Below are 26805 nucleotides of genomic sequence, written 5' to 3'. Positions count from 1 at the left end.
TTCCTCCTCTTTCTGCATGGCGGCGACGGTGTTCTATGCAGTCACGTTATCTTGACTCTCTAGCGGCGTCAGCGGCATCCAGCGGTATCAGTCGGTCGCTGCTAGCGCTGGGGGGATGAAAGGGGGGCGGAGCTGGTTACGAGGCCGACGACGACGCGAAACCCAGGAACGGACGCCAAAGAGCTGCGCTCTAAAAAAAAGGAAAGCAACCACTTTAATGTTTCTTTTCTTCTACGTAGGCCATATATGCTTAAAATGCAACGTTTCGTATTTTTTTTATTTAACCTGCATTGGTGCGAGGCTTACAGAGTAGAGAGAGAGGGAGAGAAAGGCAGGGAGGTTAACCAGGCGCCCTTAATTCCCCCATGGGGGAATTAAGGGGATTTATATGGACGAAAAGAGAGAACGAATGGAAGATAAAGAGAGGGGGAGAGCTTCACAGTTGTGTGCAGACTTGAAGGCGCGCAACGAGCCTCATAAGCGGTCGCGGAAACCTCTGGACTTCAGGCACATACCGTAATGTTCCCACTAATTTCTGCGCCAACGACGGGCACAGCCGTGGTCCATTTGGATCTTTGCCTCTGAAAACGGGTCTCAGGTCCAGCCGGCTTGTAATGCCGCGCGGAGACTGTGGCGGTGGCCGTCGTATACAGCGGGAACAATGACACGGAGTACGTTCAGCATAGCCTCGCCGATAGATCTCGCAATAATCGCACATAGCTTCGCCACTCGTCCTGCACAAATAATTTAGCAACGAAGGAGTCAACATCCGTAAATGCGGCTCCTATAGCGAAAAAGCGGCACAACAACGCCGCATCGGAGCGGGAAGTTCGTGACGGCAGTTGTAACATCACGGAAGGATACAGCGTGGCTGATCAGACTCGAGGGTGCTATACGTGCGATCGGCGAGCGGTCTCGGTCCTCGTCGCTTATCGGGTCGAGAGGCGGGCGTCGTCCCGCACTACGCACTCCTTGGGGCGGCGGGCGTCGCGGACGAAAAACAGAAAGGAAAGAGAAAAAAAAAAAGAGGAACGAGAAATTTACGCTTTAACGACCATCACGACCGGGTCGGCGCGTATCTTGTCGCGCATGCGCGCGTATCGCACGTCCGCCACCGTACACAGCGCTGTGTCCGCGCATCCCGGCGCTTCAAGTTTGAAAAACGTTCGCGGGCCTGCGGGCCATCCAAGTATATCGCGCGCGCGTACCGCTGCCGTGCCAAGGTCCCGCGCATTCCGCGGGACCCATCGCCGCTTGGCCCCGCGGACAACCGGAATCTCTCGCGTTTGTGGAGCGCACGCTCCCGGGTGCGTCCGTGCGCGCGTGTGTGTGCGTGTGTGTGTGCGCGTCGTGCTTGCTTGTGAGCGCTTGTGCTCTTGTGGATCCACGCGTATTCGCGTGTGCGGGTTATTATAACGTGCGCGCGGGCGCATTCTTGCGTGCGGGCGCGTGTGTCCTGGAAGTGTAACAGCACTGGTATAGCTATCGTTATCAACAACGACAACGTCATATTTTGTGTCCGCTGCAGCGCAAGGGCCTCTGCCATCGTTCTCCAATTATGCCTCTGTCTTGCGCCAGCTGACCCGACCGGCGCGTCCTTTGCAGACCCATCCTATAGGCAGGTCGGACCCGAATTATGCAGGCATAGGACCCGTCCTATTCCCGCATCATTCCGTCTCCCCATCCATAATTATCTGCGTCCACAACTGCGCTTCCCTTCCCCTGGCAATTATTTGGAAGCTCGTATATGGAACTAACGTTAATAAAACTTCCGATACACAGTAATTGGTTGTTTATTCATTATAAAATCAGAAAAATAAAGAAGGAAGGTCTCGCTGGCCACACTGTAATTGTTAAGCTGATTATGCTGACGACCACCAAATATATAGAGGGTGGCAGGGTATATGGGAGTAAAAAAAAAAAAAAAGATATAGGAGACGGTATACAGGAGGAGGCGAAAGAGACTATATTTACAAAACTATGTACAGGGTAGGTTGCTAAATGAAATCGTCCACCGTAGTCCAAGTGTACGGCACGGTAGATTCCGTTTATTATGGGACCACGCACGGGGGCCGTTACAAGTACGTACAAAGCACGGAGAATATTCTCGCATCCTCTTAATGTAATGCGCTTATTGCTGTGTACGGCGCCCTGTACGTCTTCTCCCGTGTTACCTCTGCGAACTTCGGAAGACCGCGGTAGCCGAGGGTTGCAACGCGTACTGCGTTGTCTATCATACCGCATCCATAGCGGTATACACTAGGGGGAAAAAGAAAAGAAAGGAAAAACAACAGCATGCTTCAGTGGTTTTTCCGGCTCGGAACTCATTTTTACTGCCACATCGGTCATACGACATTGCAAGACCCAATATGATCGGTTTCATGTGTTACGAAGACGCCCGTAAGTGGCTGAACAGCAGATGGCACATGCTCAGAATATACGGTGCCTTTCCTTCTGTATTGAAACTTAAGCACGAATTGAAGAAATATCGAAAAAAACGTAGATGCTGATAATGATTTCTGTTTAATAGCATGAGAAACAATAACAGCGGTAATATTAATATGACGATGCGAATAATGCGGCTGCACCAGAGGACGATAAACTAGCATTTCCTTAGAAGAACTACATTGACACAGAAGCGGCAACAAAAACAGTAGCGTTTGCACCAGCAGCACGGACAAGAAGAAGTTGCCCCTTTATTGTTTCTTTTTGCGTGTGGGTGACGTCTTCTTTGTAACGCATATAAGCTAGCTCCAGACCTGGCAGCACGTTTCGCAGGCGCGGTCACTGAGCCGTCACCACGCGGGCACCCTCGTAGAACACGTAAGCCACGACCCTCGCGATCCTCAAGTTCTTGCCGGTGTAGAGGCGCTCCCGAATCAGCTTGCAGCCGTTCCACTTGTACGGGCAGAAGCACCAGGCGAGGAACAGCGTTCGCCACAGGTGGTACTGGGGCACGAGGCGGCTCACCAGCGGGCACAGCGCGTCGCCGAGGTTGACGAGGCCGAAGACCATCCAGTAGGTGATCCACTTGACGTAGCGCTGGCGCACGTTGCTGTCCACGGAGATGACGGACACCACGGCCGGGTACGGGACGCACACGAGGTTGCTCGCGTGGCGGCCGAACGCGCCGATCAGGAACGACAGGAGCAGCAGCGCGAGCAGGACGTAGAGCATGAACTCGCGCCGGATGTTGCACACGCCCTCCAGCTCGGCGACCGACCGGCCCAACACGGTGTCCGCGTACAGCCGCGACCTGAGGAAGCCGTGGAAGCGGCAGATGACTCGCAGCGCCAGCGGCTTGGTCGACGACGCCGCAGGAGGCTTCGGGACGGCGGCCGGCGGGTTTCCTTCGGTGCTCGACGACTCCTCGGAGGAGACGTCGGCGTACGCCTTGTCGCTTCCCCGAGAAAACATCGTTCCTCGCGTCGTTGCTGCTGTCGCCTTTGCTTTTCTTTACATGGTTGCTCGGCGGGGTCGATTTTGGCCTCTCTGTGAATGGGTCGTACCCACTGCGGAGGATCGGCCAAGAATCGCGCGACTTGGCGAGATTTATTTATTTATTAATTTATTTATTTCGCGTGACATCAATCCCTCATGGGATTATTATAACAGGAGGGGCAAGTACAAGTGGCAGCATTTGAGAACAGAGAATATAAATACATTACATAATCACGAGTGTGTTATTGCAAAGGTTTTTGCTTCGCTAAACAAAATTAGTACTTCATCACAAATGCAATATATGGGTACAATATGCTATAACCTAGAAGAATCTGAGAAAAGAAGCCAAATTAATAAAAACACCTCTAAACACATGTGATATATTATTGTTATGTGATAGATTATTATTATTATTATTATTATTATTATTATTATTATTATTATTATTATTATTATTATTATTATTATTATTATGTTTGCAGAAATAGGGAAAATATAGTGAGTAAAGAAAATGAGAAATTAAGATTACGAGGGAGAGAGAACAACAAGAGAAGGAGGGGGATGAAGAACAACGCAAGAATAAGACATGCATATGCATCCCACACTCACAGGGTGGCAGTTAGGGTTCGGAAAACGGTAAAAGAAAAGAAATTAGCACAGAAATTGGAGCAAACTGGTAGGCTGCAATCGGGAGTCATTCGGAGGTTTGTCGCCGAACTTTGCGGAGAAATGCATTGGCGTTCCAGTTACTTTAGCGATTGAATGTTTAGAGAGATAGAGAGAGAGAGAGAAAACTTTATTTGGTCCATTAAGGGATTAGCGTTCGGTCTTCGTCTTCATCGCTGCAGACGCTTGACCTTCTTAGCAGGGTCGGGCCCCTAGTCGAGGGCTCCACTGAGCCGCGCTGTTTCGCTTGCGTGCTTCACCATTGCCCTTTGGGCGGCGAGCTCGCAGCTTAAATGCTTAAAACGACGCTTTACTGAGAAAATAACTGGAACGCCAATGCATTTCTCCGCAAAGTTCGGGAATTAATATCTCGAAACTGCAGTCTCATCCTGAGAATTCGTTCCAAGTGGATCCGCCTTGCGAACTCCACGGCTAGGATCTGTGAACTGCAATATGAGTCATAAGTTAATTACTTAAACTTACTTAGTGAAATTTTGTTAATTGGTGGATTGCGCATTTCAATTTTTTATGCAAGTGGTGTCTACCACTTCAAGTTGACCACCTCACGAACTCGAATTGTGCGATCAGCCAGAGGCAACCGTTAAAAGCTCTTGAACGTCTTCGCTGAAACATCCTGTATATGTCCATTACATGCAAGAAAATAAACGAAAAGTGAGCACGCCAATCCTTGAGCAAACAGCCAGTGAAAAGGAAACGCCAACTAAATGTATATAGACGTATTGAGGAAACAGGGGCTTAACAGATATTGGCCTCCCTGTATACCAAAGATGTAGTCATGAGCAAACTGTCCCACTTAGCAGCGGGCTTTTCGCGCGGAAAGACGAAACATCGATTGCAGAGAGACCAATAGGCAAAAGTTGTTGCCAAGTATACGCGTCTTTCTTTGCGAACGACGTATATACTTCGGTATATAATATTCGACGTATATACGACGTATATAATATTCGGCAAAAGAGGGGAAAAGAGTTCAGTGACTCTACATCCCCGCATTACGCACAGATGTTCAATTGTGCGAACCCAAAGCTATACTCAAGCAAGTAATTAAGTCGTTTTTTCTCGTTATTGTTGTTGTCGCCTCAAAGGACAATGCTTCATCTCCTCTTCGACCTGGATGCAGTGGCGCGCTATGTCGCGCCATTTTTTTATTTCAAGTTCGTACCTCCACGCCACATTTTGGGTCGCCAGTAGAAGAAGCAGACGAAGACTAACAAAGAAACAGGAAAGAAAGATAACCGCTCGATACCACGCGCGATGGTATCGATTATTTTTTCGGAAGTTATCTTTCATGCGCACCTATTTTCGAGGGAGGCAGCGCGCGCTTTTGGTGCACGCCATCTTGCTATTCACGCAAAATCTCTTCGGTGAAACATTGGGCGCAGTAAACAAAGGGCGGCCAGTCGCGCTCACTTGGCGTGACCGTGTCTCGTTCGCTCGTGGAGCATGTGGAATGCCACGGTAACTCGCTTGTCCGGGACTGCTAACTTCCTGTACCGTACTTAACTCCATTCCTGACTGTTTTACTGTTTACTCGGCCTTCTAGCTAACCACCCCTTTGCACCGGTAAAGTATAGCTTCGATCTGACTGACCTGCCCACGCGCGCGCGTTGCTATTATACTGTGACTACAGGTGGCGTTATCTGCTGGCGAGCTCTAGGACATAGGTTCGATGCCCGCGGTCACGTCGGCGGCACTCAAACGGGTGCGGAATTTTTTTTTTTTTCGTAGCCGATTGTGGGTGCTGTTGGTTCAGATGTCTGCTCGAATTTTGAATTTTGTTCTCTCAATTGCTCGCTTGTTGAGAGGGACATTGCCTCGCTGCACAATCCTGCTTACGGCCTTAAGATAAAGACATCAGTCGCCTTGTAAGTAAGTAAGTAAGTAAGTAAGTAAGTAAGTAAGTAAGTAAGTAAGTAAGTAAGTAAGTAAGTAAGTAAGTAAGTAAATAAATAAATAAATAAATAAATAAATAAAGTTGTCTCAATCGACGAGGTTGTGAACGAGCAAAACGAGCGTACACTCCGTTGTTTATCTTTAGCGATCAACTGACTCATGACTTGCACCGCGAAAACTTTTCCGCGAGCTAAAACAAAATACACGACAGCACGTAGTACACCCGGGAAGGCGAAACCCAATCATTCGGGTGTTGGAACCTCGTGCGAAACTCACTCTCAAATAAACGGTGTCGTCGTTCTTTTTTTTTTTTTTTTTGGCGTCCACGTATGGCGTTATGCAAGGGTCGACACATGCAATTCTTCATAATACGATGGCCGCGCCGCAATCCCAGCCGAAGCACTATATATAATACCGCAAACAACAGAAACGGGGCATAAACGGGAATGGATGGCGGCGCCCGTTTCTTGGACACTTGTCCCTCTTTGCGCCGTTTGCCGTGTATAATGACGTCATAGTAAGAAGCCCGGTTTAAAAAAAAACCATTTCTAGAATGGCGAGCTCCTACGTATACGGATTTTGGGCGATGTTTGTCATTGGCCCGCCATCTTCGCTAATACGACAAATATCGCAACTGTGTTCGCGCGGTTGCTCTTACGAATAATATACAGTTTAAGAAGATCTTTGCAAACACGTGCCGGGGAACCGAATTCAATAAGTCTTTCGTTACTGAGAACCGTTTCTCTGTTTCCGGCACATAGCCTCCGCAAGTGGAATGCACGGTTTCACGATTGACGGGCACCAGGTCTAATAATAATAATAATATTTGGGGTTTTACGTGCCAAAACCACTTTCTGATTATGAGGCACGCCGTAGTGGAGGACTCCGGAAATTTCGACCACCTGGGGTTCTTTAACGTGCACCTAAATCTAAGCACACGGGTGTTTTCGCATTTCGCCCCCATCGAAATGCGGCCGCCGTGGCCGGGATTCGATCCCGCGACCTCGTGCTCAGCAGCCCAACACCATAGCCACTGAGCAACCACGGCGGGTCAGGGCACCAGGTCTATGAAGGATACTGGAGCTTGCGGAATGATTTTATGAGCGTGCGAGCCTTCGACGTGTAGCCGCCCATGAGCTCTGGCTCGTATTTGACAGTGCCAACGCGAACATTCGCGTTGCGACTGCTCCAACTGAAATATACATTAACCTTCAAACCCTCTCGTCCCGTCGCTTGCACGCTCCGACACGCAGCGCAAATTCGCACTTATAGCCGCATGCAAACGAGCGCTCAGCGAGGTGAACCAGACGCGCACAATAACCACGGCAAAGCTCGAGAAGAGCGACAGTCATTCGCAGCGTTTCAGCCAAGCGGCGTGCGCGCCTTGTGTTTGCTTCGGGCGAGAGAGAGAGAGAGAGAGAGAGAAGGGCTTGCAAAACGCAGGCGGGCAGGTATGCAGCGCGAAAATCCGAGAGCGGCGCAGTCGCGCTACGCATACAGACTCGCATCTCGCGCGCTCGCTCGAACACCTTCAACGAGTCTTACAGCGCGCGGCCCATCACGGCGTCTTCGCAACTCCGCGAAAAAAAGGCGGCGGCGGCAGGGGAGGTCAAGGAAGGGGTCTCTACTCCCTGGAGGCACAGGGGCGTTAACGCCAGGTCGAGAGCGGCGAGAATTAATTTACGCGGGTAGGGGGGGGGGGGGCAGGAGGGGGGCCCTTGGACCCGAGCCACACATGACCACTTCCGGCCGCACCATGCTGCCTTCTTCTCGAGCTCGCTCGCTCGCTCGCCGGGCTGCGGCAGGCACACGCACGCACACGAGTACGCATATTGCACTGGGCTCCCTGGTGGTGGAGGTGGCTCAGGTGGTGGAGGTGGCCGCAGTGGCGGCGCCTGTAATGGCGGCAGCCATAGGCGCGTCCTTTTAAATAGAATTAGTGTGGGCGGCCGCGCTTCGTGCGCATACGGAGTGGGCTGCCGCGCCGAGCGGTGCGTCTTTCGAGGAGCGCCGGAGATACCCTGCTCCGCCGGAATCCCTTGTCCGGTTCGCCACCGGCCAATGGATCGCTGGCCTCACTGACCCGCTGCTGCTGTTGTTGAGGCAGCTATACGTATATATTGTACGCGCGAGATGTTTAGACGGTGCGCGCGCACGCAAACTGGTATGCGCTGCAGCCTAGAAGACGTTAGTTAGCTGCCGCGGGGTGGTGTCAGTCCACGGACGAGGTGATCAGAACTTCGGCGCGCGCGCGTTTTGATTAGGAAGGCAGCGCGACCGTGCTGCGCTGTCGGCATGTATTCCCGAGATGTTCGGCGGGCGCCCCTGCTGGCTTCGAGGAAAGTGGCGCGCGAGTTCTTCCGGAAGTCGACGAGCCTCGCAAGAATTATGCCATGCCCTTAAAAACTGTAGTTTTGCGTATATACGAGAGCGCCTCCTCGATTAGCCGGCGTTTGGCCGTCCGTCACTCACGACAAACGTTCTGCCGCGATAACGAAACAATTGCCGCGGCGATCCATGGCTCAGTGACGAGAGACTATTTGCGAAGACTTTACCTGGGTCCTCGTATTTCGTGTGTCGAAAAATCTTCTGCGCCGAAAGCGCATTGACTGCGCTCAGATTCACGAAATCAACTGTGGCGACTCGCTGCTGTGAACGCACGAGCGACGATCCAGAGATGACCATTGTCATCACCGGGTGAACAGGTATGGCGGCATAACTGGCGAGCATGCTCAACGGCTAAGTGTTTCTTTTTTTTTTTTCTTTCGAAAGGAAAAGTTGTAGTCCAACATGAAAATTTTTCGAAGTCTCCTGTCCTCAATAATTAGTGTACGAATATGGTCAACTTCCACAACGTAACGTTTTTGTCGCAATTTTACACATTGAGTTTGTATGTTTCCTTTGCTTACAAGTGCGCTTCATGCTTTATATATATATATATATATATATATATATATATATATATATATATGTGTGTGTGTGTGTGTGTGTGTGTGTGTGTGTGTTTGGGCCTTCAAGATATATAAAAATTGATCTGAGCTTTTGATTTCTGTCAGATGAGATGCTTCATTTAAAGGAGGACGAACCTGCAACACACGTACACCGAACCTGAACGAATACCGAAATCCTAGGAGCTCATGTTGGTCGGACAAGCGGCTGGGAAAGAAAAGAGGAAATTGCATCGAGAGTTAGGATGGAAGTCGGATTTGCTGAAGCGCTACGTTCCCTCGTCGTGCCCATTGTGCTCAAACGAGTTCATGTTTTTTTTTTTTCTACGTGTCTTGCACTAAGCTCGTGACTTTATAGATCGCGTGCACCGAACGGATAAACACGCCGTATGCATTCCGCTGGAGAGTGCACATGAGATGGCCGTCGACTGTCAAATGAGATTTCGCGGACGCGTTTTATCCTCCCTGCTTAATCTACTACCGGTTCGTGTTCGTTTCGCTGTTTACGCCGAGGACCGTTCAAATAAAAGCGAGCTCGTCTGTTTCGGTCACTCGCGCCCCGAATCAAAGCGCGCGTTTGAATGGCCGGGAGATAAAAGGACGGCCAGTGTGTACACAACTGAATTATATGCTTGGCACATAAAAATGGGCTATATATATATATAACGGTGAGCCGAACTATATGGGGAAGGCAATAACATCGTCATTTGTTGCGCCGAGAATTCTGCTTGAATAGGCAAGATGAGAGCTTGCGGCGTGCGAATAGCAGTGGAAACAAAGCCCGCAGAGAGTTTATACATAGGCCGCGCCTGCGGTCCTAGCTCGTGCGAAACGAGCGCAGGGTCAATAAAACGTGCACTGGCCACTTCCGATGGTGTTATGTTACAGTAAACTGCCAACGCCAACGGAGGCGCTTTTTGACTAAGCTGTATGGCAGTATGATGTCCCTTTAGGACATGATACTGCCGGCCTCAATGAGATATACACATTAATTGGTTCGTACGTTGCGTGTTGCGGTGTGTTTTCCTTTATGCTGTGTGTCTATGATGTGAAATGTGCGCGCCGTTTCGTTTGTCGCCATTCCTGTCTGGAGAATTAAGCAGGCTATATATGGCGTGCCACTCGAAACAAATCTCGCCAGGATTCAATAACGATACCGTTGACGGCTCGGTACTACATGCGGCATAATGTGACGAGTGATGGAAACGCATACCTGCTTCCCGCTGAAAACAATGAGGCACTTTGTCGTTGCCCTACGAAACAAAACTCCACACTTTCGTGATCTTGACACGTGCCCGCAACACCTCATGTATGGTGTGAATCGTCGTTAAACTTCGGTGAAATGTTTCTTTGCACTGAGCATTCATTCAGCTCAAGTATTAACTGAAGCATTCCGCTTTTCCAATTTTCGTATGTGTTCTCATATATGCCTACGAGTTTGCTATAAGCTACGCCCACAAAACTGCACTGCACCTACACAACGCGACTGCACTCTCTAAAATGTTGCAGGAGAGACGCCCCGACACCCCGATAACCTCTTGCGACGAAAACGCGGCGACAAGAACTACACTTGGTCTAAGCTTTCTTCCTCGCTTACGCAACAAATGAAGACACAGCACACGCAAATACGCATGGGACAAAAAGAAAAATCAGCGCGGATACTGCCAAATTCGCATACTTCTCGGTCGACCAAATTGCTTCAGTCGTTGAGTCGGAACTCTCCCGGTCGGCGCCGCGTTATGTATTAAATACTTTGTATCCCCGCGACACCCGATACACTCGGGCGCCAACGCCCGCACACATTCCGGCAGGCGCCGATGGGGCGGTCTATACGAATCGTCTGCTTCGCACGGCTCTCGGCAGCCGACCCCGTGTCGCCGCTATCGCCTTATCGTCTGCTCGCTCGACTCGGCCCTTTCGTCCACCCGTGCAGCCCACGGCTGACGCGCTTACCAAACACACACACACGCACAAACCCACACGTCTTTATTTCCTCTCCTGATTCACCCCTTGGCCTTCACGGGCCAGGCAGGCAGGGCCCCCCGGCTTCCTGCTCCGAGTCGCCGGTCCAGGTCACTGAACCCCGCCGCGGGCGCGCAGAGAGATAGCGGTGCAGTCTGAGCTGATACGTGCAAACCGCGGTGGGGCCCCGCGATCTGGGTCTTTGCACCACCACCACCACCACCACAGGGACCTCTTGCTTCATGCGTGCCGACTCGTCCCCTCCGCATTGCATCTTCGGCTCGTTTCCGCGTTTCTTTGTTTCTATGCGCCGACCTCTTGCGACCTCTCGCAGTTATATTTACCGGTATACGCGGCGTCTAAGTAAGAAGTTGCACTCCTTCCTATATAGATGCCACGATTTGCTACTCCTTTGCTTCCCGTAAATTTCAGATGAAGTAGCTGCTGCCGCCGCCGCTGCTTTCCTTGAGACGTGCAGGCTTTCCGTCTTTACCCCGCAGTATCTCGATCTCAATCCTTCCGTCTCGTTTCTTTGTTTCTTTCGCTGTCTTCGGCCGTTATATTATTTACTCTTTGGTCAAACCCGATAACGGTTGCATTTATATCTCGATATTTTTTTTACTTGCTGCCTTCCTCTTCTCTTTCTTATCACTTTCTTCGAGTTTCTAGTCCTGAGTGCCTCTCCAACTTCCAAGAGTCCGCATTGCTGCACTTGCTGGCGGCGATATAACCGGGCCATTCCCTTCTTTTTTTTTCTTTTTTTTTTTTTTGCATTCTCCGTAAAATCCCTTTTGCCCGTTTTCACGGCGCCATGTTTTTCAATCCCGATGCCGCAGTCTTCGCGGTCAGGTCTGCGCGACTCTTACCCTGCCATTCTTTGTTTCTTTCTTTCTTTCCTGCCGGTTTGTCTCTCTTTCATACATCCGGGCCCGTTGCGCAGCTTCTGGGTCGCCTCGTCCTCCATGTTGTCCTCAGCCTCGACTCGCCGCCGTTTCGCATCCGCTGCACTCCCTCCCATCCACCTCGCGGCGACCAAAAAACGTGTCCGGAATTCAAGTGTGCATCCCCCGTCCTATAGCGGTCGCCTGAGAGAGGTTCTTCGTCTTGCTCTCGACTTTGGCGCCCATACCGTACGTGCCGCTCCTATATACGCTGTGTATGGTTATATATATACACGCACAAGGCCATCTTGCCTCCTACTAGCTGTCTCGCGCCCGGCTGGTCCATTATTCTCTCCATAAGGCGCAACGCCGTCGCGTCAACCCTCTGGCCCCGTTCTCTTTACTTTGTTTCCTTTTTGCCTCTCTCGTTCCGTTAGTCTCTCTTCAGCCCGTGTAACGATGTCCTCGGAAAAGTCTTTTCTTTTATGCGGTCTAAAACAGATTCCCCCGCGCATATGCGCGGCGTTAATGGTCTCATTTTTTCTTTTTTCTTTTCTTTGTTCTGTTTTGACTTGCAAGATATCTGTAACTTTTGCCAGAACTTTGTCTCTCTCTCTCGTTGGCTGCGCACACTATTGGCAAAATCTGCTCCAGACAACGAAAAAGAAGACACACACACACGCACACAAAGAGAGAGAGAGAGAGAGAGAGAGAGAGAGAGAGAGAGAGAGAGAGAGAGAGAGAGAGAAGAAAGCGGAGACGGCACTCTTCCTAGAACCTTTATGCATACTTCAAGGAAATCCGTTAAAAGGAGGTATCTGTCTCATTTCTCTCCTTCGTTTTCTTTTATTTTTATTTTCGCTCAATCTGAGCTTATTGGGTCCCGTCTGGCTAACGCGGGATCGCTAAGCCAAGCAGCAGCCCGCGCGGCTCTGTACTCTTTCTAAGAAAACTTTACGCATACTCGGTGATCTATTTTGCCTTCTAAATTTGCGAGGCCCTTGTAAGTCTCGGAAAGCCTCGCATTTAATTACGTGTCTCGTATCAGCCACACATATTTTGCCGATTAACAAAGCTGCGGAGCTGCTAGCTCAACTGAAAGCTTTACGTCACGTGACACCCAGTACACCGATAATGTGGGGCGATATGCCAGCGGCTCCCTTGTTTAGTTGAGAAACTCAAACGCAAACTTTTGCCAGTGTTCTTCGCCGAACCACAGAGAGACTTCCACGAGCGTACTTTGCCAACCTGTAGCCTGATTTGTAGCGTTCTGGTTTCGTGCGTGTCTTTAAAATGTGACCACCCCATCCATCTACTTCCTTAGACGCACTATAGACCGGTCGATCTAGACCTTCTGGATCGGCTCGGCGTGGTGGGTCGAGCCAACACTTAAGGCGACAGTAAATTAGGCGGTGTGGTGAGGCTAGGAAAATTGAAGGCCCGCAATACAGGTCGGCTGATGAATGGGGACTGGTAATTGGAGGTCACCTTCGTCCTACTGTGTAGCTGAAATCACGATGACATCTGATCTGGCGATGATCACGATGACGAAGGCATGCGTCATCGCTGAATGTGGATCAGGACATGGGAGACTCGCCATACGTACGTTGAACAGAAAAAAAGAAAGAAGAATAAAGAAACGCATTCGTGAGATCCTCCCGGTCGTAGTGTCGCATCAGGCGTGGTTGGCCTGCAGGCGTGCTTGGCTGATAATTAGTGTCCGGCCTAACTATTTCTGGCGTTGTTAAGTGAACACATGGTGTGTCTGCACACGTCGATCAAATCGATGTCTCCTTGGATAAGGTAATCAACAGTCGATTCCCTTCCTGATTTCTCCGCGGGCGCCCTTCAGGGAACGCGTGCTTGAAAGGTCACGTGTCGAAGACTACACGCCACGTCATCCACCCACGAGGACTGGGTTGACCCCGTTGAACGGAACGTATAGCAGTCACGGAAAAGAAGAACATACATATGCACGAAGAAAGTTCGGCGGTGTACTTCGTTTTTATCACGCGTCTGTGTTTAGGTTACGGCGAATTTACATTTAGTTATTTATGTGCTCAAACCAAGTACAGTCAGTGTTCAAACTGGATTGACACAAACAGAACTAAACCATGTTTGCCACGTTTCCCCCATTGAAATAGAAACAAATGAAATTGTTGGAGGACAGAAACGGGGCCCGTATCCACAATAAAGGATCGTAGGCTATAACTGCTCGTAAGGAAAAATTCCAAATTTATATTTATATATATATATATATATATATATATATATATATATATATATATATATATATATATATATATATATATATATATATATATATAGTGCAGCTGTCTGGCCATCGACCTAGAGCACTTAAGAACGAATGACCTTGCGAATTAGCCTGCAGGTGAAGACGTCAGTCGAATGGTATATACCTCGAAAGCGCTGAAAGGGCATCACTTGGCTGAGCGATGCGAGCAGTATTATATACATGAGCAAGTTACTCTGCATTCTTGTTTTCTGTAACGCAAGCAACAATGTGAAACAAACAAACAAAAAGCACAGGAGCAAGACAACTTTTGTTTGCCAGCACGGATGCTTGAGCAATATGATGATCAAGCTTGAAGAAGATCGAGGAGCAACAAAATAAAAAAAGAAGTTAAACTCGAGTATGCCAAATGCGCAGGGATTCAGTTGGCAGTCATCGCGTTGAGTTTTGAGCGCGGCTCGCAAGTTTTCGAGCGGCTTCTCACTTGGCGCGCGCACGCTAAAGAAGCCGACGCGTCATTAATCCACGCGCGACGCCATAAATCATAGCGCGCAGGCTTACGTGTACGCGGTCCAGCAGTCGTCGCTTCGAAGCACTCCATCGTATGCAGCTCAGCTTCTTCGTTTCAGGCTTCTGTTCTTAGCTTTTTTTTTTGGGGGGGGAAGGGGAAGGAGGGAGGGATGGAGGAGAAATGTGACCATAAGGTGCCCACAAATCTCCAGTAAACTCAGCAATTACTGCCACTGGCATCTCTCTCTCCTCTTTCCTCTTTTGCGCGAATGACGTCGGCAGGTTCCCTTCCGCGTGCTGATGGTCGATTAGTGGCTCGATTTGGTTTGACAGGAGAGACGTGGCCAGCCCTCTTTGCCCTCTACAAACATACGCATGCAGGAATAGACGATCAAGCCTCGCTGACGTACAAGTGCATGGAGGGCAAAAGAAGGAAAAAAAAAAAGAGAGAGAGAACGCTCTGCAAAAGGGTTTAGAAACAGGGCAACGGAATTCGCGGAATCCTTTCGGGCGTAACGGGATCGATTCGCCGGTATTGCGGCCGCTCGGTTAAAAGGAACAGATCCGAGGATTATGCGATACGACCTCGGGAAAACTGGCTTTTCCTCATCGCCTTTTCCCTTTACACCCGCGCATCTTCGAGCAGTTTTACTGACTGGTCGAAATCAGAAGCTTATAGCCTTCATGTATGCAGCCGTTGTCGTTGCTCGTCAGATTAAACAATCTGCAAAGGCCACGCTATCACGGCCAATACATTCGATATGCCGGCCCCGCGAGGAAGCATCCCGCGCCTGATCGTTGCGCATTACAACGACGCGTTTCGTTTCTATAAGGAATGCTAGGCCTTAATGAGGCTATGTGTGTAGCCTTAGTGTGCGTGCTCGCGCCTGAGGCATGCACCTTTGCACTGCTTGTATCGATCAAAGTGTCTATTATATTTATCCACCAACACATTGAGTTAAACGCCAGTTCACTAGGCCAGCCTATATATAACATCTTCAACCTATCAAAATTAGCAGCTCCATCTATTTCTTGAGTTGAGATGTCCCCAAATGACGTGGCTTCGTAAGCTGAGCCGACATTGAGCCATGCAGTTTGAGAAAGTAAAGTTAAAGAAAGAAAAATGAAAGAAAGAAAGGAAAAGAAGGAGGAACGGTTTAAGGATTTGCAAACACAGAGCGCCGACGGTGCTTAAGTCCATTTACTCAACCATCACTCTTCATCTAACGGACCATTGTGCTTAACTGCAAAACTTAACTCATCTTACTGAAAAGAAAGAAAAATGAAAACGGAGCATATCTTCCGCGAAGTGTCTTCGCACATATGCCACGAAATGCAATCACTGCAGCAAATATAAGAAGCCGGTTCTTTAGAATAATAATTATGGTAACAACAAGAAAGTGTGAGGGACGAATGGGTCGACGAGGAAATTTACTCGTCTCGCCCGTGCCTGCTCGTAAAATAAGCGTCCTCGTCAAGTGAGCCCTCGAAGCTCCGCTTGTAAATTAAGCGAATGGCGTTTTAGGAAAACAACGAGGGCCAAATTACGGCTGTAATTTACCAATTTAGCCAAACTACGGCTGTAAATGCGAAGTCAACATATCCATTCCCAGCGCGTGGACCTTTCTTGGACCGGCCTGGCCTTACCCGCCGGTAGCACCGCGGCACGGCGCTGCTGTCAGTTGTTGAAGATGGCGGTTCTGCTACACGCGTCCACGGCGTGTTAGCAACGAAGTGCGATTCGTTTTCTGAGGAGCAAGGGACTAACTCCCAACGAAATCTAAAGGGAAATGCAGCTCACGTATGGCTCGTAAAGGTGTCTCGCTCTGAGCAGTGCGAGGTGGTGCTGTTGTGAGTTCAGTAACGCAACAGCAGTCCGATGGCGGCTCCACAGTCAGCCGGACGAATTCCACCACAGGGGCAGCTCAAATTTAGTGCTGCGATGGGACAAATGTCCGAACCGATGTGGGGACTACGTAGGAAAATAGTGTAACGTACGTAGAATAGTACGTATATTTGTAGTTACCTGCATGTTGCTTAATTTGACTAATAAAAAAGTTGTGCAAGCACTTTCTTATTCGCACCGCCGTGAATAATCAATATAGGTAAAGCGCTAACGAATGCGCGACACATACAAGGGCGGGCACGTACACGCGTCGCCATTCGCGTCCGACCGTGGGTAGCTCACTCGTGCAAGCGCAAAGCCGTTTCTCGACGACCCGACAGCACCTGTTCCCGACGGCCGGCCCCGTCTCTCCGAAGGCCGTCGAGAGCCAGCTAGCTGCGGCGCTCGCGCGCGCAAACGATACAGGCGAGCACGTTTGCATCCGTGCGTTCATGCATGCAAACGCGAGCCTAATCTGCCGCCGCTAGGCCTGACCCTTCCCCTCCCCTTTCGAACCTCGTCCTCTGAAAACGACGAGGAGCGTTCGGCGCATCGACTTGGCATTCGAGGTCGAGCGCCCGTTCGGCCTTTTCCTCGGGAGCATCATTTCCAGCGCGCGCCGCCGCCGCTCTGGTTTCAGCCGCATCGTTGTCGTCGTCTGCATCATTGTCGTCTGCATCGGTCGTGCCGCCCGCTAGCCGAGCCGAGCCCAGCCACACACGCACACACATGCACAAAAACGAAAGCCTAAAGACAAAGAAAGGAGGTGGGAGGAGTTGATGTTCAGCGGCGCGTGCTTTGGAGCGAGAGGCAAACACGATGTAATAACGGCGGCGAGCGCGCGCGGCCTGCTTCGAACGCCCGAGATCGAGATAAATACAAAAAATACATATACATAAACGGAGAGCAAAGAAGTGCGGTCGGATGGAAACATAAAATGGTTGGGGAGAGCTCATCTCTGGGGTCGCGTTGGCGAAGCGGCGTGCAGCGTACGTCGTCTGCCCTGCCCGTCTGTCTGTCTTGTCTTGGCTTAGCTGCTCGCTCGCTCGCGCGCGCGGCTGGGAAAACAATAAGGCCAAAGGAGCCACCTCCATCACGGAGCAGCCACGGGCGACGAGCACGCTGTTCATCTCGAGATCGTCGTCGTCTGCTCTCTCGTGTCTTCTGCGAGGAGAGAGCGCGCTTGCTTGTTCGAGACGCGCGGCGAAATGAAAAGAGCCCCGCGCTCCGATGCCCCGTCGAGAGGAGCGGAACGCGAGCGGGAGAGGCCAAGTCACTCGTCGCTGAAGTAAGGACGGCCCGTACAGGCGAGGCCGCCGCCGGCTCCTCACGGCGTCGTCGTCGACCGAAATTTTTTTCCGCCTGCCCGTCAGGTCTGTTGGCGGCTCCGGTCGGGCGGCGGGCGAGCTGTTTTCGTTTCGAATCGTCCGACTGGATTTGCGGACCGGCACTGTTTGGTTCGGCCTTGGGGATTACGAGGATGATACGCACCATGTGTACACGGTGTTTCTCTCTTTACAGTCTGTTTGCTGTAGCTGTTCATTTCGGTTCTTTGCTGCACTCTTTTCTGGGAGGACAGAAGGGCACGCACCAAGTCGCCTCGTGCGGGCGGGTCACATAGCACGTGGGACGCTCGCTTGGAATTCGCGAACACGTAGAACGCGCGTGTATGCCTTGACCCTCCCAGTGTGTATGCCTTTTGTGTAGCTGACGAAGGTTGTTTGAGAGGCGTGTCTTCTGCGTTGGCGATTGCGGCTCGACTGACGTTGCGCCTTGCTTGACTCGCGGCATGTGCCTCTCTTACAGAAGACAAAACACGAGTCTTCCTTCACTATATATATATATATATATATATATATATATATTTTTTCACACCTGGATGACGCGTGCGTGTTGATGTACCCAACCAGGCGCCCGCTCTAAGGCGAGCGAAAGCGCGCGCGGAGTATGAAATGCTTTTTGGATGTGCACTGTATATGTGATCTAGGACGCGCAAGTGTAGGGGAGAGTCATTTCAGACACCAAATGCGCGAGGTCAGTGCACCGTCTCCTGCCCATTTCTTATTACTCTGATATGGTGCGTGGTCCGAAGTACCGAGCTTTTCTTTTTTCCTTTTTTTTTTGTTTGCTGGACGCCAAAGCATCAACGGCGGGGTTCCGCCTTGAGAACAGGCGCTTTCTTTGTGATTTAACGCTCACTCCTTAAATGCATTGTTTTTATCATCAACTATTTCCATTTTAATCCGTTAAATTGTTTGCGCTTACGCCTGCTTGCACTGTCGTTGCATTACAGATTGTTAATTCCGGCTAAAGTGCCACAGGAAATCTTGTGTACACGCAACCTCAAGAAAACTTTCGCATCTTCCACCGCTTCATTGCTGAGCCGGTACAAGGACGGAAAAAAAAAAGAAAGCGCACTCTGGTATGCACACAATCTGGAATTTCATGATTCGTGGGCTTCACTACAAGACACGGAAGCAGTGGGGGGAGGGGGGCGCTTTTAGCCTGCTTGCTCGCATGGTAGAGCTTCATTAGGAGGGTGTTCTCCAACGCAATGGACCAACAAACTTCGGCAAGCCGCTCTGCCTTCTCAGAATTCTCAATCGCTGTCGGTGCTAATTAATGCACTCATGGCTGGCGACGCGATAAGTCATGACGGATAAGCTACTGCTCCAAAAGCATAAAGACGGATAAAATGGCTCATAAAACTGCAGGGGATCCTTCCGGCAGTTATACACGTGTCCCCCATCTGTTTTTTTTAATGAGCTATACGAGAGTGGGTAATTGCGTGAGTAGGCTAGCCGGTTTTCGATCGTGGATGCGATGTTGCGCTTTAAACAGTTCTAACAAGACACGGACGAAGAAAATGCGATGACTTCATGAGCCTGATCGTCTTTTTCTGCGCGTGTCTCTAGTTACAACGATGCAGCGTAAAACCGCATTCATGCTATGTGAAGTTGACTGTACTCCTGACGTTATTTAGCGAGCAAACGCGACGCTCCAATACAAGAGAATTTTCGCACTGCGCCCCTATAGAGACCTACATAGCACACACCGCAAATCATACCCGCGACTTCGTGCAACGGGATGCCATGAGCACTGAGCCATCACGGCGGTCGAAGGAAGTCTATGAACAACCCTACAGACTTGCTAGTGGAACGCCCATTGAGTCGCGTAACACAAAACAAGAGCAACACACACACACGCGCGCACGCACACATGCGTTTTTGCAGACACTATATGCAAGCATGTTCATACCAACTTGCTCAACCTTCAACTTTAGCAACTATACAGACTTTAACAGCGAAACATATTCAGGTAGGAAAAGTGCGAATAAAAGAAGTATAAAATAACGCTTTATCGTAAGACGTCCGTAAACCATCTCTGGACTGTCCAAATAGGATTTTTTTGCAAAGGCGCTCGCTAGCCTCCGAGAAGCGGAGATGCAGCGAGTCCCGACAACGTCGGCAGCGTGAACAGTAGAAAGAAGTCCGAGGTGGCGAACCGCGTGAATCCCGAAAGCAAGAACAAAGACAGAAGGTGAAAGAAAGAAAGAAAGAAAGAAAGAAAGAAAGGGGACGACCGCGAATGGAGCTAAGTCACGGGTAGGAAGGAGGAGAGGCGCGAGTCTTCGAGAGAGTGCGAGAGAGAACGAGAGATGGGGGGGGGGGGGGGGCGAGCTCTGGCGGCCGGGGCCATTTCCCGCGGCCCGCTCAGGCAGCGTTCTGTATGCGCATCTAATTTGCGCATCGCGTACTTTGCGCGTGGGCGAAAGAAAAGAAACGGCAGTGTATACCGGAGGACGAGGAATGTTGAAGCGATGGCGCTGTTGCGGTGGCGAGGAGGAAACAGCCCTGTGGCGTTTTTCCCTTTAGAAACTTCTGACTGCTGCCCCCCCCCCTCCCCCTCTCAGCTCTCCTCCTATGCAACGTCTGCTCTGCTATACGCGTGCCTGCGTCTGTGCTCTTTCTGGTCAAAAAGTCGGAGAAGAGTTGCAGAGCTTTTACGTCGTGTTCTCTCCTCCTTGTGTCCTCTCTCTATCCCTCTGTTCTCACTCTCCGTCTCGCTTTTTATCTCTCTCTCTCTCTTTCTTTTTCTTTGTTTTTGTATGTTCTCGAAGCTAGGCAGATTCGCGCATGCGAGAAACGTCAGAGCGCGCCGTCTTGAAAGCTCTCGGTCATGCATGGCCCGGTCGGTTGCCAGTGTAAATAAATAAAGAGAGAGAGAGAGAGAGGGAGATAGAAAAGAAAAGAAGAAAACGAGCACCGCTACCACTTCCTTTTATTGCGCATATTTCTTCGATCTAATTCATCTATTTGAAAACTGAAGTTGTTGCGAGAAATATTCTCTCTGCAGCTCACTTTGGTTCTGCGCGCTGTGCTATTTTATGGGCGAGAGTTATAAAACTAAAGAAAGCAAACAACGCGAACAACGTTACTCTGTCGCTCTTTGTATCGTCGCGCGAGGAAGTGCGGTGATCCGGGGACTTGATCATCTTGCGGTTACGCCATTTTCTTGCTCCCCGAAGCTGCGTGTGTTTTGTTTTCTGGCTCTGAAATCTAAAAAAAAGAAAAGGATATATGTCACGAGTGCTCTCTTATTTTATTCCTATATCTTTCTCCTTCTCTCTCTCTCTTTTTTTTCTTAAGTCACTTGCAACTCTGCACACATTCCGGCCACTCAAGCGGAAGTGGTTTGTTTGCCAACCGCCCACTTCGCGCCTCGCCGTTTCGCGAGCGTTTTGAAACAGATACTTCCCGACACGGAATTCTAAGCTATAGATGACGCAACGAAGGCCATTAGAGTTCAAAACTGTAGAGCGGTTTTTTTTCTTTCCTTTCATTTTTGTTCGTAATGTGTGCCCAGAAATAGATTGTTGTTCCGGAGCATTTGCACCGTTTTTAAATCCTTCGCACTTCTTTGCGAAACGCCACGTCACACCTTCTGAAGCAGCAGTAAAGATTGCATCACCGCCGTTTGCGTTTTTCGTGACGATGCAGGAAATAGCTCGTCTCTCTTTATCGCCGCAGCTCGTGAATCTTGCTCTTCTATTCGTCTTCTTCCAACATAAATGGTAGCAAGCCTGAGTTAGGAGCTTTCCTTAAGTCGACTTGACTTGATTCAAAACTGACAACCGGCCGATAGTTCGTAACGGTTCGTTAAGAATAGGGTAGCGCAAGGCAAGACGGGATGACAACAAAGGAAGGCAGGATAGCGCTCGTCAACTTAAGTGGCCAGAAATCGCGAGGTATTGGATTGTGGGAGTTGTAATCTTAAAAGCTAAGTAGGAACCGCAGAAAAAGAAAGCAAATAAATACAACGAAATAGAAAATACCAGGGCGAGTAGCTATAGTCCAGGAAATGAAACGAACACGCCAAAATTTTAGCGTTCCCCATTTTCCTCCTGTCTTTCGCGAGTATCTTCGCTCTTGGCCATTTGCTGTATAGGGACGTTTGTATACTGACTGCCAGGAGTTATTGCTTTGTTAAAAGCCGACTTCATTGGCCATTCTTTATTAATGCTTCTCTTTCTCGTCTGTACCATGATAGAAGAAACGCGATTCAAGTATACGTGCACGCCAAGAAGTTACTGAGTTCGGTCAGTCATTTCTACGCAGCTATGACATGCTTTCGCATCGTAAAAATTCCGCAGCGCGAACGCGTAATGACTAAGCCAAACAACCCAGAAGTTATAATAATAATAATAATAATAATAATAATAATAATAATAATAATAATAATAATAATAATAATAATAATAATAATAATAATAATAATAATAAGTAGAAGAAGAAGAAAGAGAAGAAGAAGAAATAGTGCTGCGTTATCCGACAAACCACATATCCTACAAAACTTACGGCAGTCGCGTGTTGCGACCGATTTGACTGCGCCGCCCATGCATCTCCGTTTTCGACTCCTGCATGCGTCAAAAAAAAAAAAAAAAAAAAACTAAAGGAGAAGGCTAGTCCTCATCCGAAAAAGTCTGAAACACCGCGGCAGTCGGTTGTGCGGCGGTGATTGGAAAACAGCCAAATTAAATGCACGCAGAGATGCGCTGGCAAGAAACGGGCGGCCGTTGTCGAAAAAGGGAAAGAACGGCACGTATACAAGTAGAAAATGCAACAACCCCCGTGTAACAAAATAACGCGTTCGCTTCAACCGTTGCCCCTTTTTCTTTTTCTTGTATATCTGTCGGCGATGCAAGATGCCCGACATTTTTTTGGCATGCAGATTGCAGCCGACTTTTCATCTCCGCGTGGGGACGAAACGAGTTGTGGCCGCTTGTGCTTGTCTTTCCTCTGAAAACCAACCGCTGCTCGAGGACGAACTTTACATTTTCCGCTCGGCCGACCCGTTGGAGGGACTCTCCTTGCGGTTCACGTTTTATTATACGCTTTTGGACAGTACGTACTCTATATCTTTAAGTTTAAGGGTGCGCTCGCTGGGTCCATCTCGCCTTCTTCGAGGTTTATCTGCTCGTCGTGAAAGTGTCGGGCAGGAAGAAGGGAGGGAGGGAGGGGCTGAGCATCTTCGAGATCCGAGTTTTTAGGCAACTCTCGAGGCGGAAGCGTCAGCGGACGTCAGTAGATGTCAGCGCAATCTCGAAGACGACGAGGTCGGTATATGAAGAGAAAATAAAGGAAAAGAGAAATAAAAAATAATTGAAGAAAGTGTTTTTTTTTAAATTTCGTGGGCGGGTTGTCGCCCATCTGTATACCATAGCAGGTGTATAGCCTATACCGCAAAACTCTGTATCTCGGGTTTCCGACTTGCGGCTTTCCTGCAAGGCCCCGAAAGATTATTTTCCGGACGCCGCCCTTCAAATGGAAGACGGCTGTCGTGAAAGTTCGTCCCGGATCAACTGTATATATATATATATATATATATATATATATATATATATATATATATATATATATATATATATATATATATATATATATATATATATATATGCTTACGAGCTCTTTAAAACGGTGCAGTGTAAAAAAAGTGTAATAAAAGCAAGCTTGGAAGAGCGAACGTGGCGTGGATGGCAGGTTGCCATGCCACCGTCGTTTTCCGGTGTATAGATAGGCAAAGCAGATGACGCGTTCTTGGGCGAGCGCTATGCACGAGGTAGTATAGGCGCGTTAGAATAATGATACTTCCGAATGAAACCGAATACGAACATTCGAGAGAAACGACCTTCGAATATCCAGTACAGAATAAGAAACAAACGTTTCTCTCATTCTTGTTAAAGAAAAAGAAAGAACAGCGTAAAGCGTAAGGTTCGCGCGGCGTATTTCTGGCTAACGAACGCTTGTTTACAACATTTGTGAAATGAATATAATGCGCTTCGCGACTGGACATCCGTAAAACTGATCAGGTTGTAAATGACTAACTGCTTACAGTCACCCGGTGCAACCTCACAGTAACAGTAATGATACAATGAAACAGCACATCGCTATACTAGATGCAGGTGTCGCATTCGTTGAAGGAGGCAGGTGTGATGCTCTGCCGTAAGAATACGTATACAGTGCCGCGCACTGTTTTAAAGGAATAAGGCAAGTATATGGTGAGACTGGCCAAATTATAACTTGCGTTTCCTTTTCACAACAGTGACAACTTAAATTGATGGCGATTATTTCTGTAGATTATACCCTGCGTGTAACTAGCAAGCGCTAGTTGCGTGAATTTTCTCGGAAGACGAGGTTTCATACTTTTGGTGCAAGTTTTCATAAGATACGCAATCGTAAAGAGAGAGTGACAGAAAAAAAAAAGGTACAAAAACGGAACAATCTATATGTCCCTTATACGGTATGAACGTAAGAGTGTCCCATATAAAAACCCGTATGTTTCCCATATATCATACGGGATACCCTGTATAAAAAGACCTTATCTCCATTACCCCTGTTTTTAGAACACAAACATCGGATGATTCCACATAAAAACCAGTACATTATGTGGGAAGATACGAACTTTTACGTGGGATACCTATGTTTACATGCAGGGTAGGGGAGTCATAGCGCATATGTATTTTTTCTTTGTTCGACTAGGTGTCCCATATGATATATGAGAGGAACATACGGGCTCTTATACAGGATACCCATGAGTCCAATGGGACTATTGTGTATGGAGCATATGAGTTTATTCGAGAGAGCATGCACGGGGAACATTATGGTAGAAGCTGGCATCAACAAGGAAGACTAAGAAGCGAAGTGACAGTAACTTCGTCTGCTATTTCTGCGATCGGTGTGCGTTCTCACGTACACCTTTGTCTACAGACTTGCAGCCGTCGTGTAATAAGAGAACGGTGACATCAGCCACACGGTGTGCAGATATCAATCATCGGTCACGGGTAAGTGATTCGGTACTGTAAGGGCTCTTTAATTATACACATATTCGAGTTCACTTTGTAAGTGCATGGCTACAGAATAACGGTGTGAGTGCATATGGTATAGCGGCGTATATATAGACCACCCGCAAAAGAGGTTTCGGGCCCGCACTCGTTGTGAATTCGGCATGTGAATAGGTGACGCTGTAGGTTTGCCACTTACAACGTTGCGCGAACCTTTGCGAGTCAGAACGCGGTGCGCGAACTCGGGAGCAGCCCACCGGGGCCAAAAACTTGGTCTTTAAAGGGAACCTCCATTCTTATGTGACTCTGGTACCTACCTTGTTATGTGTTCGCGTCTTCCTTTTCTATTTTCTTATTTTTTTGCCCTGTGTGTGTGTGTGTGTGTGTGTGTGTGTGTGTGTGTGTGTGTGTGTGTGTGTGTGTGTGTGTGTGTGTGTGTGTGTGTGTGTGTGTGTGTGTGTTTGTGTGCGCGTGCGTATGTGTTAACCTTATCCCTGTCAACACTACATTTTGCACCGATCGATTTAAACGCTCGGTTTACCAGGAACTGAGTTCAATTTGGCGCACGTTTATCGTTTCTTTCTGTCTTTTTTATTTCTATTTTCATCGCGGTGGCGCGCGGAGGGCGGAGGAAGAAGAGTCTGAACGGATGAGTTGCGACATAAGTGTTTGCCTGAAAGTCTCAGAGTGCACGTATAGATAAAAAAAAAAAAAAACTTGAGGTCTAAACAGCGCCTACATTTTGGGTCGTCATATTATTTTACTTAGTATTCTTAACGCTTTTTCTGGGGAGCTAAAGCGAACTTCTTTTGCCAAACATCTCTCTGCGAGCGAAATGATACCGCAGGCACCGCTTGAAAGCAATATGCTGGAGGAGGTTGTTTCCTTCCTCTTCGCAACTTTGGATCGACTTCCCAAACTTGTACGACGAGAAGCGGCCCGATCTGCTGACGTTACTTTTGTTGGTTCTCTCCTTTTGGCCGAGGTAAGCTTGAAAGATCGGCTGGCTCAGACCAGGATATCCCGGGATCATCATTAATATACACCGCGGCGGCGAAGAAATATAGGTTTGTCTTTCCTTCTCGCTTCGCTTTGCAATACTCGAGCCACCACGCCGTGTAATTTATATATGACTATACTCAACTGTCCAATTCGACAGAAATGCTTATCGAACAGCTGCGGCGCAGCAGGCGCCGAAACCCCTGTCAGTCGCAGAAGACGAATATGCGCATGTCATGCGTATCGGAACATGTGCGAGAATACTATACTTGATGAACGCGGCTCAGGAAATGGTGATTAAGTGGACGCTAAAGAACTTTACTACAAGTGAAAAACTGGTAACAGCTTATCACAGAGAAAAAAAATTATTACTTTATTGTAGATAACGAAAGTCATGCTTCGTTCAATGATCCTCGAATTTCGAGCCGGCGCCTCAGTGCCGGTACGTCAGTGTGACGTCACGGATTTAAACGCGTTCATCGCATTTCGCGCAGTTCCTGCGCCATATGAAAATCTATATTGAAACTTGCTGTGTTGAGACTTCAGTTATGTTGAGACTTGGTCAACATAGCTGTGTTGAGACTTCAGCTATGTTGAGACTTCAGAATCAATGTATTCTTTATTTAATGATAACCACTTAACTAGGGTCGAGTAGACGCTGTCAATATCTATGACGTCACACAGAGCGGGTGCGGGGAAATCAAGGGTGACGTCGCTACCCGTCTTTAGTCCTGTGTCTTTTTCTGGCTGGTCAGGTTTGCTCCCACCGTGAGAGCGGCCGTCTTACTCTTGCAGAAGCGCAATTGACTTATACTGGTTAGCTTAATGATTCTACTTAGAGTCCTTTCAAGCATTTCTGGTAGCAACTTCCGTACTACTTTTCGACCTGTTAAACACCTATAAAGAAACATATATGCGACAGAGTGCAGCAAGCTAGCACAATAAACCAGGGTATAGGCTGCTCTTTCGTAACTTAGCAGGACGGCTGATTGGGCAAGTAGGTGATT

General features: G+C 48.8%; 2 protein-coding genes across 4 annotated transcripts in view; both read right to left on the bottom strand.

Annotated features, from left to right (window-relative positions):
* The window catches only part of LOC142579726 (uncharacterized), a 460731-nt gene that overhangs the window by 314688 nt on the left and 119238 nt on the right, over positions 1 to 26805 (bottom strand). The gene's annotated exons all lie outside the window — the stretch shown is intronic.
* Positions 2711 to 3394, bottom strand: LOC142577932 (receptor expression-enhancing protein 6-like). Its single transcript, XM_075687368.1, has one exon. It carries the CDS (start codon positions 3175 to 3177, stop codon positions 2785 to 2787), a length of 393 nt encoding a protein of 130 aa, XP_075543483.1. The 5' UTR covers positions 3178 to 3394; the 3' UTR covers positions 2711 to 2784.

The sequence above is a fragment of the Dermacentor variabilis genome, chromosome 4 (assembly GCF_050947875.1).
Source record: "Dermacentor variabilis isolate Ectoservices chromosome 4, ASM5094787v1, whole genome shotgun sequence".
Classification (NCBI taxonomy): Eukaryota; Metazoa; Arthropoda; class Arachnida; order Ixodida; family Ixodidae; genus Dermacentor; species Dermacentor variabilis.
This window is presented reverse-complemented; position numbering and strand designations above follow the sequence as displayed.